This window comes from Procambarus clarkii, chromosome 52, assembly GCF_040958095.1.
Source record: "Procambarus clarkii isolate CNS0578487 chromosome 52, FALCON_Pclarkii_2.0, whole genome shotgun sequence".
Lineage (NCBI taxonomy): Eukaryota > Metazoa > Arthropoda > Malacostraca > Decapoda > Cambaridae > Procambarus > Procambarus clarkii.
The window spans coordinates 9,759,963-9,773,380 of NC_091201.1; the positions used below are offsets into that span (position 1 = coordinate 9,759,963).

Here is a 13,418-nt window from a genome sequence, read left to right on the forward strand (position 1 = left end):
CAGCCACCGCCAGTGCTACGACTTCAGCTACAAATACTACTTCTGCCCCTGACATCACCATCTCTTCAATTTCACTGGCAGATATCCCGTCTGCTGTCGCCCACCCTGTGCAACATGCTACAGATCCTGCAACTTCGTTGCAAACCGGCACTCCAGACCAACCATCTACTAATACAGCTGTACCTGCGACTACACCAGCTTCACAGGAATCTACATCTGATGCTTCTGCATACTTCCTTCGGACGATGACTCACTGCCTCTGTTGACATTGAGAACATTTACCTCCCCCAGAACGGACATATACCAGTGACTCTCAAGCAGTCATGGAACTACATCTACAACGTGAAAAAAACTATTGCTGGATCTCCTGAGTTCAGACGGCTCACCAGCCGTATATATAACAAGAGCTAAGAAGAATACTTGCAGACTGAGTCAGAAAAAAGGAATATCTGGATTAGAGCCGACACCATCCTCGAGAAATGCGACGAATCCACACTGATCCCTGAACTTTTCTCCAAGGACTTTGTCGAAAACAGTAAACACCATCAAATAACTACGAGAAGCAAGAAGAAGTAGAAGAAAGAAGATACAAGAAAGAAAATACAAGAAAGAAGAAAGATAACTCAAGAAAGAAGACACCATCAGAAGACGGACTGTCACCACCTAGAATGAAGAAGTAGGCCCACTGCTGCCCTTCCTTGCCCGACTCAGCCTAGCCAAATGTGGGGTTGTCTTCAGCATCGACTTAAGACACGCAGCTGGGTCATGCCCTGGCACTTTCTCTTCAACTTCAGCGTTTCCTCTCACCAACTTCTCTTCAGCTGTCCCCACTTCAAGGCTCACCCTATGGGCATCTTCTCCTGTATATTATTGCATTGTATATTATTGTACCAGTATTCTCCTTGAATATAACTAAAAATTTTAGGGAAGCAAGCGAGAAAACCTCGATTGCTTGTAATGCCACAATTCATACTCATTCTTCAGTTTTTATTTTTTTTTATATATATTTTGCGAAGTAAAGAGGATGGAGAGGCATAGGTGAAGGGAAGTTTAGAAGTGAGAGATACAGTGAGAGTTATGAAAGCAAACGGGCTGTTCGCCTTGCTGACACTATCCGCCTAGCTGACACCATTCTTCAGTGTTGATGAGTAAATGATATGAGTGGGTTAGGCACGGTTGGGTGTGGCCAGTAACTGGTGGAGTGACCGCGGGAAAGCTTCCACTTTGAATATGAGGACGGGGATTTACCTGACAGCTTTCCTGTCCCCCAACAATCGTCTAGCAATATATAAAATTTTGTTAATGCTGATATTAATTGTTATATCACAGGCTCATTGCAAACACTCTCTTTTGATACTACTATCATGACTACCAGAGCGGCCTTGTCACTTTTATTATTACTACAATCACTACCAGAGTAACCACTGTCACTGGTACTACCCCAACCATCACTACCAGAGCTACAACTGTCATTGGTACTACCCCTACCATCACTATCAGAGCTACCACTGTCACTGTTACTAACCCTACCATCACTATCGGAGCGACTACTCTGGTAGTGATAGGGGTAGTACTAGTATCACTGATACTACCATAATTATCACGACCAGAGCTACCACTGTCACTGGTACTACCCCAACTATCAATACAAGAGCTACCACTAGTAGTAGGGATGGAGGCTTACTAACGAATTTTCATTTTTGGCCCAATTCCTCACTGCGGTCTCAAGGAATTCTTATGGGGTTAAATTCAGCGCCAATTCGTCACGTCAATCTTAAGGAGTTCTTATGGGGAAAAATAAACTTTATGGTCTTTTGTATTTGTTTTAAAAAAAATAAAACTAATGTACAAATCCACAAGGGCCGTGATGAGGATTCGAACCTACATTCGAGATCATCCCAGGCGCTGCCTTAAACGACTAAGCTACGACATGGTCAAAAGAGTTGACACTAGAAGTTGTACCTAACTTACTTAGAGCCTGCAGCCTCTCCGAGACACTAACCAGGGTTTTACACAACTTCCCCATGCACTCGAGCTATGTCAGTAGGCCGTTCTACCTCTTCGCCCTTACTTCATTACACACGGAAAGCACTCTGACACTAAAAAAGTTCTTTCTAATATATCTGTGGCTCATTTAGGCACTCAATTTCCACCTGCGTCCCCTACTAAGTGTGCCCCTTGGGTTAAATAGCATGTCCTTATCTACCTTATCAATTCCTTTGGGAAACTTGTATGTGGTGATCATGTCCCCCCTAACATTTCTGTCTTCCAGTGACCTGAGGTTTAACTCCCGTAGTCACTCCTCGTAGCTCATACCTCTTAGCTCGCGGATTAGTCTGGTGGCAAACCTTTGGACCTTCTCCAGTTTATTCTTATGCTTGACTAGATATGGACTCCGTGCTGGAGCTGCATACTCCAAGATTGGTCTGACATATGTGGTATACAAAGTTCTGAATGACTCCTTACACAAGTTTCTAAATGCCGTTCTTATGTTTGCCAACGTGGCGTATGCTGCTGATGTTATCCTCTTGATATGGGCTTCAGGGGACAGGTCTGGCGTGATATCAACACCCAAGTCTTTTTCTCTCTCTGACTTTTGAAGAATTTCATCTCCCAAATGATACCTTGTATCTGGTGTCCTGCCTGCTCCCTACACCTATCTTCATTATATTACATTTGCTTGGGTTAAACTCCAACAACCACTTGTTCGACCATTCCTTCAGTTTGTCTAGGTTTTCTTGAAGCCTCAAGCAGTCCTTCTCTGTCTTAATCCTTCTCATAATTTTGGCGTCGTCAGCAAACATTGAGAGGAATGAGTCTATACCCTCCGGGAGATCATTTACGTATATCAGAAACAGGATAGGACCGAGTACAGAGGCCTGTGGGAATCCATTGGGGACTTCATGCCAATCTCAGGTCTCACCTCTCACTGTAACTCTCTGCTTCCAATTGCTTAGGTACTCCCTTATTCACTGGAGCACCTAACCAGTCACTCCTGCCTGTCTCTCCAGCTTATGCACCAGCCTCTTATGGGATACTGTGTCAAAGACTTTCCGACAATCCCAGAAAATGCAGTCCGCCCAGCCTTCTCTTTCTTGCTTAAACTTTGTCACCTGGCCGTAGAATTCTATTAAGCCTGTAAGGCAAGATTTACCCTCCCTGAATCCATGTCGCCGATTTGTAACGAAGTCCTTTCTCTCCAGATGTTTTACTAGGTTTTTCCTCACGATCTTCTCCCTCACCTTACATGGTATACAAGTCAAGGAAACTGGCCTGTAGTTCAGTGCCTCATGTCTGTCACCCTTTTTGTATATTGGGACCATATTAGCCGTCTTCCATATTTCTGGTAGGTCTCCCATCTCCAGTGACCTACTATTCATTATGGAGAGTGGCCAGCAGAGTGCCTTTGCACACTCTTTCAATACCCATGGTGAAATCCCATCTGGACCAACAGCCTTTCTCACGTCCAGATCCAACAGATGTCTCTTGAACTCATCTCTCGTAATTTCGAACCCTTCCACGGCCGCCTGATTTACTGCCTCCTCTATTAACGCAGTGACCTCACCTTGTTTTATTGTGAAGACCTCCTAGAACCATTTGTTGAGTTCTTCACACACCACTTTGTCATTCTCTGCATACCTGTCTTCGCCTGTTCTAAGTGTCATTATCTGTTCTTTCACTGTTGTTTTCCTCCTAATGTGACTGTGGAGTAGCTTTGGTTCGGTCTTGGCTTTCTTAGCTATATCATTTTCATACCTTTTCTCAGCTGCTCTTCTCACACTAACATACTCGTTCCTGGTTCTCTGGTATCTCTCTCTTCTTTCTGATGTCCTGTTATTTCGGAAGTTCCTCCACGCCCTTTTGTTCATTTCCTTTGCTTCCATACATGCCCTATTAAACCACAGATTCTTCTTTTGCTCCTAGGATTTTTCTTTTTGTGCCGGGATGAACCTGTTTACTGCCTCCCGACACTTTTGGGTGACATAGTCCATAATGTCGTGTACAGACTTAGCTCTGAGGTCTGTGTCTCATGGTATATTCATTAGGAAACTTCTCATCTCCTCATAATTTCCCTTTCGGTATGCCAGCCTTTTGTTTCCTAGTTCTTTTCGGGAGGAGATAAATCTTAGCTGTGTGCGTGTGTCTGACTCTGGTGAAAATTGTTATTTATTTTCATTCTCTCCATAACTGGATTTTTTTGTATTAATTTCTTTACTGACTTGTTCTGTACATTGTAAATTTGTTTTCTCCTTTGTTGTTTCAATTTTCCATGTATCCATTCTTTCTTGTGAGCAAGTGTAATTCCTCCCGCTTGCAGGTGAAGCCTCTTGGTAGGTACTGTAACGCCTGTTAGCAAGTGTAAAGTCTTTGTTAGTAAGTGTAAACTCTTTGTTAGTAAGTGTAAACTCTTTGTTAGTAAGTGTAAACTTTTTGTTAGTAAGTGCAAGCTCTTTGTCAGTAAGTGTAAGCTCTTTGTTAGTAAGTGTAAGCTCTTTGTTAGTAAGTGTAAACTTGTTGTTAGTAAGTGTAAGCTCTTTGTTAGTAAGTGTAAGCTCTTTGTTAGTAAGTGTAAGATCTTTGTTAGTAAATGTAAACTCTTTGTTAGTAAGTGTAAACTCGATGTTAGTAAGTGTGAACTCTATGTAAGTCAATGTAAACTCTTTGTTAGTAAGTGTAAATTCTTTGTAAATACGTGTAAACTCTTTGTTAGTAAGTGTGAGCTCTTTGTAAGTAAGTGTAATCGCTTTGTTAGTAAGTGTAAACTCTTTGTAAATAAGTTAAACTCTTTGTTAGTAAGTGTAAACTCTTTGTTAGTAAGCGTAAACAGTTTGTTAGTAGTGTAAACTCTTTGTTAGTAAGTGTAAAATATTTGTTAGTAGTGTAAACTCTTTGTTAGTATGTGTAAACTCTTTGTTAGTAAGTGTAAACTCTTTGTTAGTAAGTGTAAACTCTTTGTAAATAAGTTAAAATATTTGTTAGTAGTGTAAACTCTTTGTTAGTAAGTGTAAACTCTTTGTAAATAAATTAAACTCTTTGTTAGTAAGTGTAAACTCTTTGTTAGTAAGTGTAAACTCTTTGTAAATAAATTAAACTCTTTGTTAGTAAGTGTAAACTCTTTGTTAGTAAGCGTAAACAGTTTGTTAGTAAGTGTAAACTATTTGTTAATATATGTCAACTCTTTGTTAAAAAATGACAACTCTTTGATAGTGAGTGTAAACTCTTCGTTAGTAAGAGTAAACTCTTTGGTATTATGTGTAAACTATTTGTTAGTAAGCGTAAACTTTGTTAGTAAGTGTAAACGCTTTGTTAGAATGTGTAAACTTTTTGTCAGTAAGACTAAAGTCTTTGCTATTAAGTGTAAGCTCTTTGTTAGTAAGTGTAAACTCTTTGTAAATAAGTGTAAACTCTTTGTAAATAAGTGTAAACTCTTTGTAAATAAGTGTCAACTCTTTGTAAATAAGTGTAAACTCTTTGTAAATATGTGTAAACTCTTTGTAAATAAGTGTAAACTCTTTGTAAATAAGTGTAAACTCTTTGTTATCAACATAAAACTCCTTGTTAGTAAGTGTAAACTCTTTGTTAGTAAGAGTAAACTCTTTGTTAGTAAGAGTAAACTCTTTGTTAGTAAGTCTAAACTCTTTGTTAGTAAGTGTAAACTGTTTGTTAGTAAGTGAAAACGCTTTGTTAGTAAGTCTAAACTCTTTGTTAGTAAGTGTAAACACTTTGTAAGTGTACCACTTCTTGTGACCAAGTGTAACCCGCAGGTTGTAGTATAGCTCTTCTTGTCTGCAACGTAATTTTCCGTTAGTGAGAATAACTCCAAGTTAGCAAGTCTAACTTCTTGTAAGTTAATCATCATGATGGAAAGTATATTGTAAGAATGTAAGAATGAATGAATGTATTCTGTAAGAATGTTCAACATTTTATAACTATATGCAACACGCTGTGAGCAATTCTAGCCTTCTGTGATCAAGTGTATTCTCCTGTGAGCAAGTATAGTCTCATGTGAGCAACATCACTTTTGAAATTGCTCACAAAATAGTGAGCAATTTTGACTGAACTAACACAGACTAAAATTTAAAACTTTTTGCAATAAACGTAAAAAACGCAGTAAATTTTCTCTTAAACTTTCAGAGAAAGTTACCTCAATGATTTGCGTGTTCATTAGAGATATTTTAAAAAGGCAATATTAGTGGCCCATTCAAATCACCTACAGAGGCATTCACAATGGCAATTATAGAGCCATTTACAAAAGTACTCGGTTACAGATAGGTATCAACAAAAATGCTAAGATAGATACTAGCACAAGCACTTATAAAGACACGCATATGCCTTCAGAGACACATATAGACTCTCTCAAAGACACTTACATTGACACTCACAGAAGTACTCATAATGGCAAAGGCAAAGCAACTCACATATATAGTCACATAAATAACCTCTGAATATCACAGAGACACAGAAGCTCACTGAGGAATTTACAAAGGCACTTATGGACACACCCAAAGAGGCAGTCACAAAGACACTCATAGATGCACTCTTGATTAGAGATTTTTTATTAGATATCTGTTGATTAGAGATATTTCTATGAGTACACAGCTACTCACTTACAGAAACACTGAAACTTTCAAACAAGTACTCTCAGGTGCAAAGACAATCAGAAATGCACTCATAAATATCACACACAGAAACACTCACATAGACGGTCATGGAAGCACTCGGAGGCACTCATAAAAACATTCACACAAGTTTGTAAAAATGTGCTCACATACACATTCGTGGCATTCATAAAGATACACAGACTCTCACAAATACATACACCTATAGAGGCTCTCACAGAGGTACTCAAAAAGGCTCTCACAGAGGTACTCAAAGAGGCTCTAACAGAGGTACTCAAAGAGACTCTCACAGACATACTCAAAAAGGCTCTCACAGAGATACTCAAAGAGGCTCTCACAGAGGTACTCTGAGTACCTATCAGAGATAGTATCACTGATAGTACTCAGTAAGTAACTCTCTCACAAGAGATACTGACATTGGCATTTATGAAAGAGTAAATGAGATACTCAGAGATCGACAATCAGGGATACTAAGAGACACTCAAAGAGAAAGTCAAAGAGACAATCACAGAGACAAGCACAAAGACACTCACAGATACACTAAAAGACACTCACATAGGAACTCACATATTTTCTTTCACAGGTAATCATAAGGGCACTCACAGAGACGCTTACAGAAATGCTCACAGAGAGACACAGAAATATTCAAAGTCACTTAGGCGCTTACAAAGACACATAGGGATTTACAGTCACTTAGAAAGGCTCACAGAGGGCCTCTCATAAAGACACTCACAAAAGGTATTTACAGACACACTCATAAACACACTCTGACTGACACAGATACACCCACAGAGACACTAGCATAGGCAATGAGTGGTTTACAAAGCCCCAAAGGAACTCACAAACACTCACAAAGACATTCTATGAGATACAAACATAAAACAGGGACACTCACAGAGGCGCAAGTAAACTCACAAAGACACAGGGACGTTCACATAGACACATGGACACTCACAGAGACGCAGGGAAACTCATACAGACACAGGGAAACTCACAGAGAAACAAGGACACTCACAGGGACACGGAAACACTCACACAGACCCCCGGACACTCACAGAGGCACAGAAAATCTCACAGAGACACAGAGACACTCAAAGAGACATAGGAACACTCACAGAGACACAGAGGCGCTCAAAGAGACAAAGTGACGCTCACAAATACATAGTGGCCATCACAGACACTGGGACGCTCACAGAAACACAGGGACACTCACAGAGACACAGAGACAGTCACAAAGACTCAGGGACAATCACAGAGAAACAAGGGCAATCACACAGCTACTGGGACACTTACAGAGAAGTTTAAAAAGACACTTTCTGAGGCACTCACAAACACTCATAAAGACACTCACAGAGTTACTTAGACACTCATTGTGACACTCACATAAACGCTTACATTAATTGATAAGACAAACAGACAAACTAATACAGATGCTCATAGACAAACTAATACAGGTGCTCATAGACAAACTAATACAGGTGCTCATAGACAAACTAATAAAGGCGCTCATAGACAAACTAATACAGGTGCTCACAGACAAACTAATAAAGGCGCTCATAGACAAACTAATAAAGGCGCTCATAGACAAACTAATAAAGGCACTCATAGACAAACTAATAAAGGCGCTCATAGACAAACTAATAAAGGCACTCATAGACAAACTAATACAGGTACTCATAGACAGACTAATACAGGCGCTCATAGACAAACTAATACAGGCGCTCATAGACAAACTAATACAGGTCCTCATAGACAAACTAATACAGGCGCTCATATACAAACTAATACAGGTGCTCATAGACAAACTAATACAGGTGCTCACAGACAAACTAATACATGCGCTCATATAGAAACTAATACAGGTGCTCATAGACAAACTAATACAGGTGTTCACTAAAGCAGTCAGACATAAACAGAAACGCTCACAGTGAAACTCACAAAGAAACTCAAATAGGTACTCACAGAGAGACTCACGCGGGTATTCTTACAGGCACGCACAGAAAAATTGAAGAGACACTTGCAGAAACACTGAGAGAGACGCTTTCTGAGACACGTACATAGGCACTCATAAAGATACAGATGTACTCAAAGATATACTCAGAGAGACACTCACAGAGGTATTCACAGATAAATTTACTGAGGTTCTCACAGATAAAATCACAGAGGCCCTGAAAGAAGTACTCTCACAGAAACTTACGTAGGCACTCAGACACTCATTCCAACAGGTACACTCAGAGACACTCACACACTCACTCCCACCGGCATTCAAAGACAGTCACTCCCACAACTACTCATCTTGAGGTTATCTTGAGATGATTTCGGGGCTTTTTTTAGTGTCCCCGCGGCCCGGTCCTCGACCAGGCCTCCACCCCCAGGAAGCAGCCCGTGACAGCTGATTAACACCCAGGTACCAATTTTACTGCTAGGTAACAGGGGCATAGGGTGAAAGAAACTCTGCCCATTGTTTCTCGCCGGCGCCTGGGATCGAACCCAGGACCACAGGATCACAAGTCCAGCGTGCTGTCCGCTCGGCTCCCACAGGTACTCTCAGAAACACTCACTACTGTCTCATCGTCGTGAGAGGAGTGTCGTGGGAGACAAACGTGTCCGTAGGGCATCAGCAAACTAACGTCAATTATCTCGAGATATTGAAGTGTTACAGAGACAAGAAACTGTCACAAGAGTGCCCACAAATGCAGTGATCAAGTATATAGTGAGCTCCTATTGCGTTTGATCAGTTAAGGAAAGCATAAGTCGAGTAGCAACATCAGTACAATACCGTGGGACAGTAAGCCAGGTCGGACGAATTGGCGAGTATAGTGTTGGTGAAGCGGAATTATAACAATCATAGTGATCGATCCCACCTAAGTGTGCGCCCACAACGTAGAAAGTATAACGATGTTGTATATGCTGATTGACGGTTTCCTGCTTTGTAGATTTTGAGGTTATCTTGAGCTGATTTGTTGACTTACTGCGAGGAACACGGGCCACAGGGATAAGAGCCTCGTTGGACGTAGAATCACTGTTCACCAACGTACCTGTGGACGAGACAATCGGGATGATAGCCGACAGAGTGTATCGTGATCCAGCCTGTACTCCTCTTGACATGCCAGAAAATATTCTAAGGAAACTACTCCAAGCTTGTACTAAAGAGGCACCCTTCTTGAGCCCGGAGGGGCACATGTATAAGCAAGTAGATGGGGTCGCCATGGGTTCTCCCCTAGGTGTCCTGTTTGCAAACTTCTACATGGGTACCATCGAGCAAAAAGTCTTAGTGGACATGAACTTGAAACCGGCCATATACTGCAGGTATGTTGACGACATATTTACACAGGTACCTGATGTCAGACATCTGCAGGAGCTGAAGGAGGCGTTTGAACAGAGTTCCGTGCTGCATTTCACTTACGAGATGGAAGAGGATGGGAAGCTGCCCTTTCTAGATGTAACAGTCATGGAAAAGAGCGGAGGTTTCCACACTGCAGTCTACACTAAGGAAACGAACATAGGAATGTGCCTAAATGCCAACAGCGACTGCCCAGACAGGTACAAGAAGAGTGTTGTTAACGCATATGTCGACCGTGCTCTCAGCCACAGCTCAGAATGGAAGCAAGTCGACGAAGAACTCTGTAGGGTAAGGCAGGTCCTAGTCAACAACGGTTTCTCCAATAGTTTCGTGGAAGACATCATAAGAAGGAAAGTGAAACGCCATGCAACCTCTGAAGAGACAACTAACACAACACCTATACCCACTATTAGACTATTTTACAGGAACTTCTTTTCCACAGCTCATAAAACGGAGGAAAGGGTCCTGAAAGATATTGTTAATAGAAACGTTATCCCTACAGACAAAAATCAGAGGATATAACTGACGATTTACTATAAAACCAGAAAAACGGCCAGCCTACTCATGAGAAACTCTCCAGACACAAAGCAGAACGCTTTAAAAGAGACCAACGTCGTCTATGCCTTCAAATGCCCTCTTGGGGACTGTAAGCTCCAAAAAAACCTGTATATTGGCAAGAAAACAACATCTCTTTCTAGGTGTTTAACGATGCATAAGCAACAGGGCTCCATTAAGGAACATATAATCTCTTCCCACAACCAAACCTTCGCCAGAGAAATCCTAGTAAACAACACAGAAATCATCGATAGATACAGCGATAGCAGGCGGCTTGACGTTTGAGAGGCACTACACATTAAAAAGTCAACACCAGCAATCAACAGCCAATTAATGCACAACTATATTCTACCCACCTCAAGACTCCGCTCCAATATAGAAGCATCAAGAAATATGGACCAATAGGCTTTCTTCAATCACTTCCATTCAATACCCATTGTTTCGTGTTCTGTCTTGTGTTGATGAAATTAATACCCTATTAATACCACCTCACCCCATCCACCTCACTCAAATGTAGATATAAACAAATCGGGGATGTGTAAGTTCTATTCAGTTGTGTATGTGTAAACTAAAGTCTTTGAAAATGTAATAAGTTTTACGAAACGCGCTCAAGTGTCGCGTCAGACTAGAAATAAAAATGAATTTTGGAGAATTGATTTTTGAATTACCACCAACAGTGAAAAGAAATGTACGAAAATTCGTGTTAGAGTCATTAATCTTACTTTTTCGGTCATATTTAATAATATATGTCTACAGGAAAGACTGCTACCAAAATATACTAATACACCTCATTTCATATTTCTCTGTGGATTTTCCGCATATATATATATATATATATATATATATATATATATATATATATATATATATATATATATATATATATATATATATATAAATATATATATATATATATATATATATATATATATATATATATATATATATATATATATATATATATATATATATATATATATATATATATATATAAAGTAAATAAATGCCCATAGGATGCTAAACATTTCAAGTGTGCTGAATGCGGGCCAAAGATTCAGAAAACGTTCCAGTACAATAAGACACATGATTGTGCATATGGATGATAAACCCCATGAATGTCCTGAGTGTGGCAAGGGATTCAGTTGTTTGCGACTTATAAAAACTCACAGGATGGTGCATACAGCTGATAACCCTCTCGTGTATCATGAGTGTGGAAAAGCTTCAGATGGTGCATTCAGGTGATGAACATTACCTAGTTCCTTCATCTGGGAGGAATGAAGACATATTGGTGCATTCGGATGATAAAAACTAACTATTGTAGTTCAATTGATCACCAGACTGTATATCATATGCAGACTGTATGTGGGTCTGTGGGCCACTCCAAACAACAGCCTGGTGGACCAAGCTCCACCAGGCCTAAAGCACAAAGTGGTCCACTGGCACTGGCAACTTCAACCAAAAACTAATCTAGGCTTTCTTTCATTATTATTGTAGAGAAAATTCAAGATATGTCTACATATTTAGTCAAAATCAAAGTAACTTTATTTTACCTTATACATAGCATAAATGTTCTCAAAGATTACTAAAAATGATTGAATTAGACTAGACTACAGAAAATTGGCAATCTTAACCTTGTATCTGTTTCCACCAATCTTGTTCAGTACATGCTTCAACATATCAGCAATACTTGATATGCAAATATATACACATATATCCATGTACAGTATATACACATACATATATATTACAAAAATTATAAAATTTACTTACTTAATATTACATTGCAAATATTCAAGGTTTTGAAGACACTTCTCTTCTTGCGCTCAACAAGGTAAGGCTTGCACCACAAAGCAAAGGGTGCAAGGGTTCCATCATCTTCTTCATCATTCATCTCACTGTGTCATTACAGAACTGTCATTACATTACTGTGTCAGAAAATATTTACCAAATTGTTTTAAATAGATAAAACTACAAATAGTAATTATTGAATTATTACATTAGCTTATAGCTTTTTTGAATGCATTAAAAAAAATTGTTTCAGACAATGAAGCAACATCGAGAAAGTTATCAACTGTTTCCATCACCCTGTAGGCTGCTAAAAATTAATGTTAATTAATTAATGTTCATTTATAATTAATGTAATGTACAAAATTAATGTACCATAGCAAATATTTAATTATTTATATTTATTTTTTTATTTATATACAAGAAGGTACATTGGGTTTGTGAGAATACATAGCATAGTACTTACAATCTTGTAAAGCCACTAGCTCTCACTAATTACAATGACAGCTTGATTGGTAATTTAAACAAGAATAAGACCATACAGAAGATTGATAGCACATATAAAAAGACAGCAATGATCACAATGGTAAAGATGTTTGGATTGGGTACATAGAGATTGGGAAACAATAGATACAGTGTAATTTTAGAGCAACAAGGTTTTTTAGTTCATTATTAACAACATCATTTAGTGTATGTGGGTTGGGGTAAGAGTAGATGAGGATAGTATCATCAGCAAACAATATAGGTTTCAGAATGTTAGAGACATTAGGCAGATCATTGATGTATATAAGAAATAGGAGAGGTCCCAAGATGCTGCCCTGTGGCACTCCAACAGTTATTAAATAATAATTCATAATTAATTTTTTTTTTAGTGTCCCTGCAGCCTGGTCCTCGACCAGGCCTCCACCCCCAGAAAGCATCCCGTAACAACTGACTCACACCCAGGTACCTATTTTACTGCTAGGTAACAGGGACATAGGGTGAAAGAAACTCTGCCCATTATTTCTCGCCGGTGCCTGGGATCGAATCTAGGACCACAGGATCACAAGTTCAGTCCGGCATAGTAGGCCAAGAAGTGTGTTCTGGCTACTAGGTACTACATATACACATTATAT

General features: G+C 39.5%; 1 protein-coding gene across 1 annotated transcript; it reads right to left on the reverse strand.

The window, feature by feature from the left end:
• Positions 1-663: 663 nt before the first annotated feature.
• On the reverse strand, positions 664-12,409 carry LOC138352105 (zonadhesin-like). Its single transcript, XM_069304363.1, has 3 exons — positions 12,289-12,409; positions 4,217-4,765; positions 664-860 (listed from the first exon to the last, which is right to left on the reverse strand). Exons 1-3 carry the CDS (start codon positions 12,407-12,409, stop codon positions 664-666), a joined length of 867 nt encoding a protein of 288 aa, XP_069160464.1.
• Positions 12,410-13,418: the final 1,009 nt, after the last annotated feature.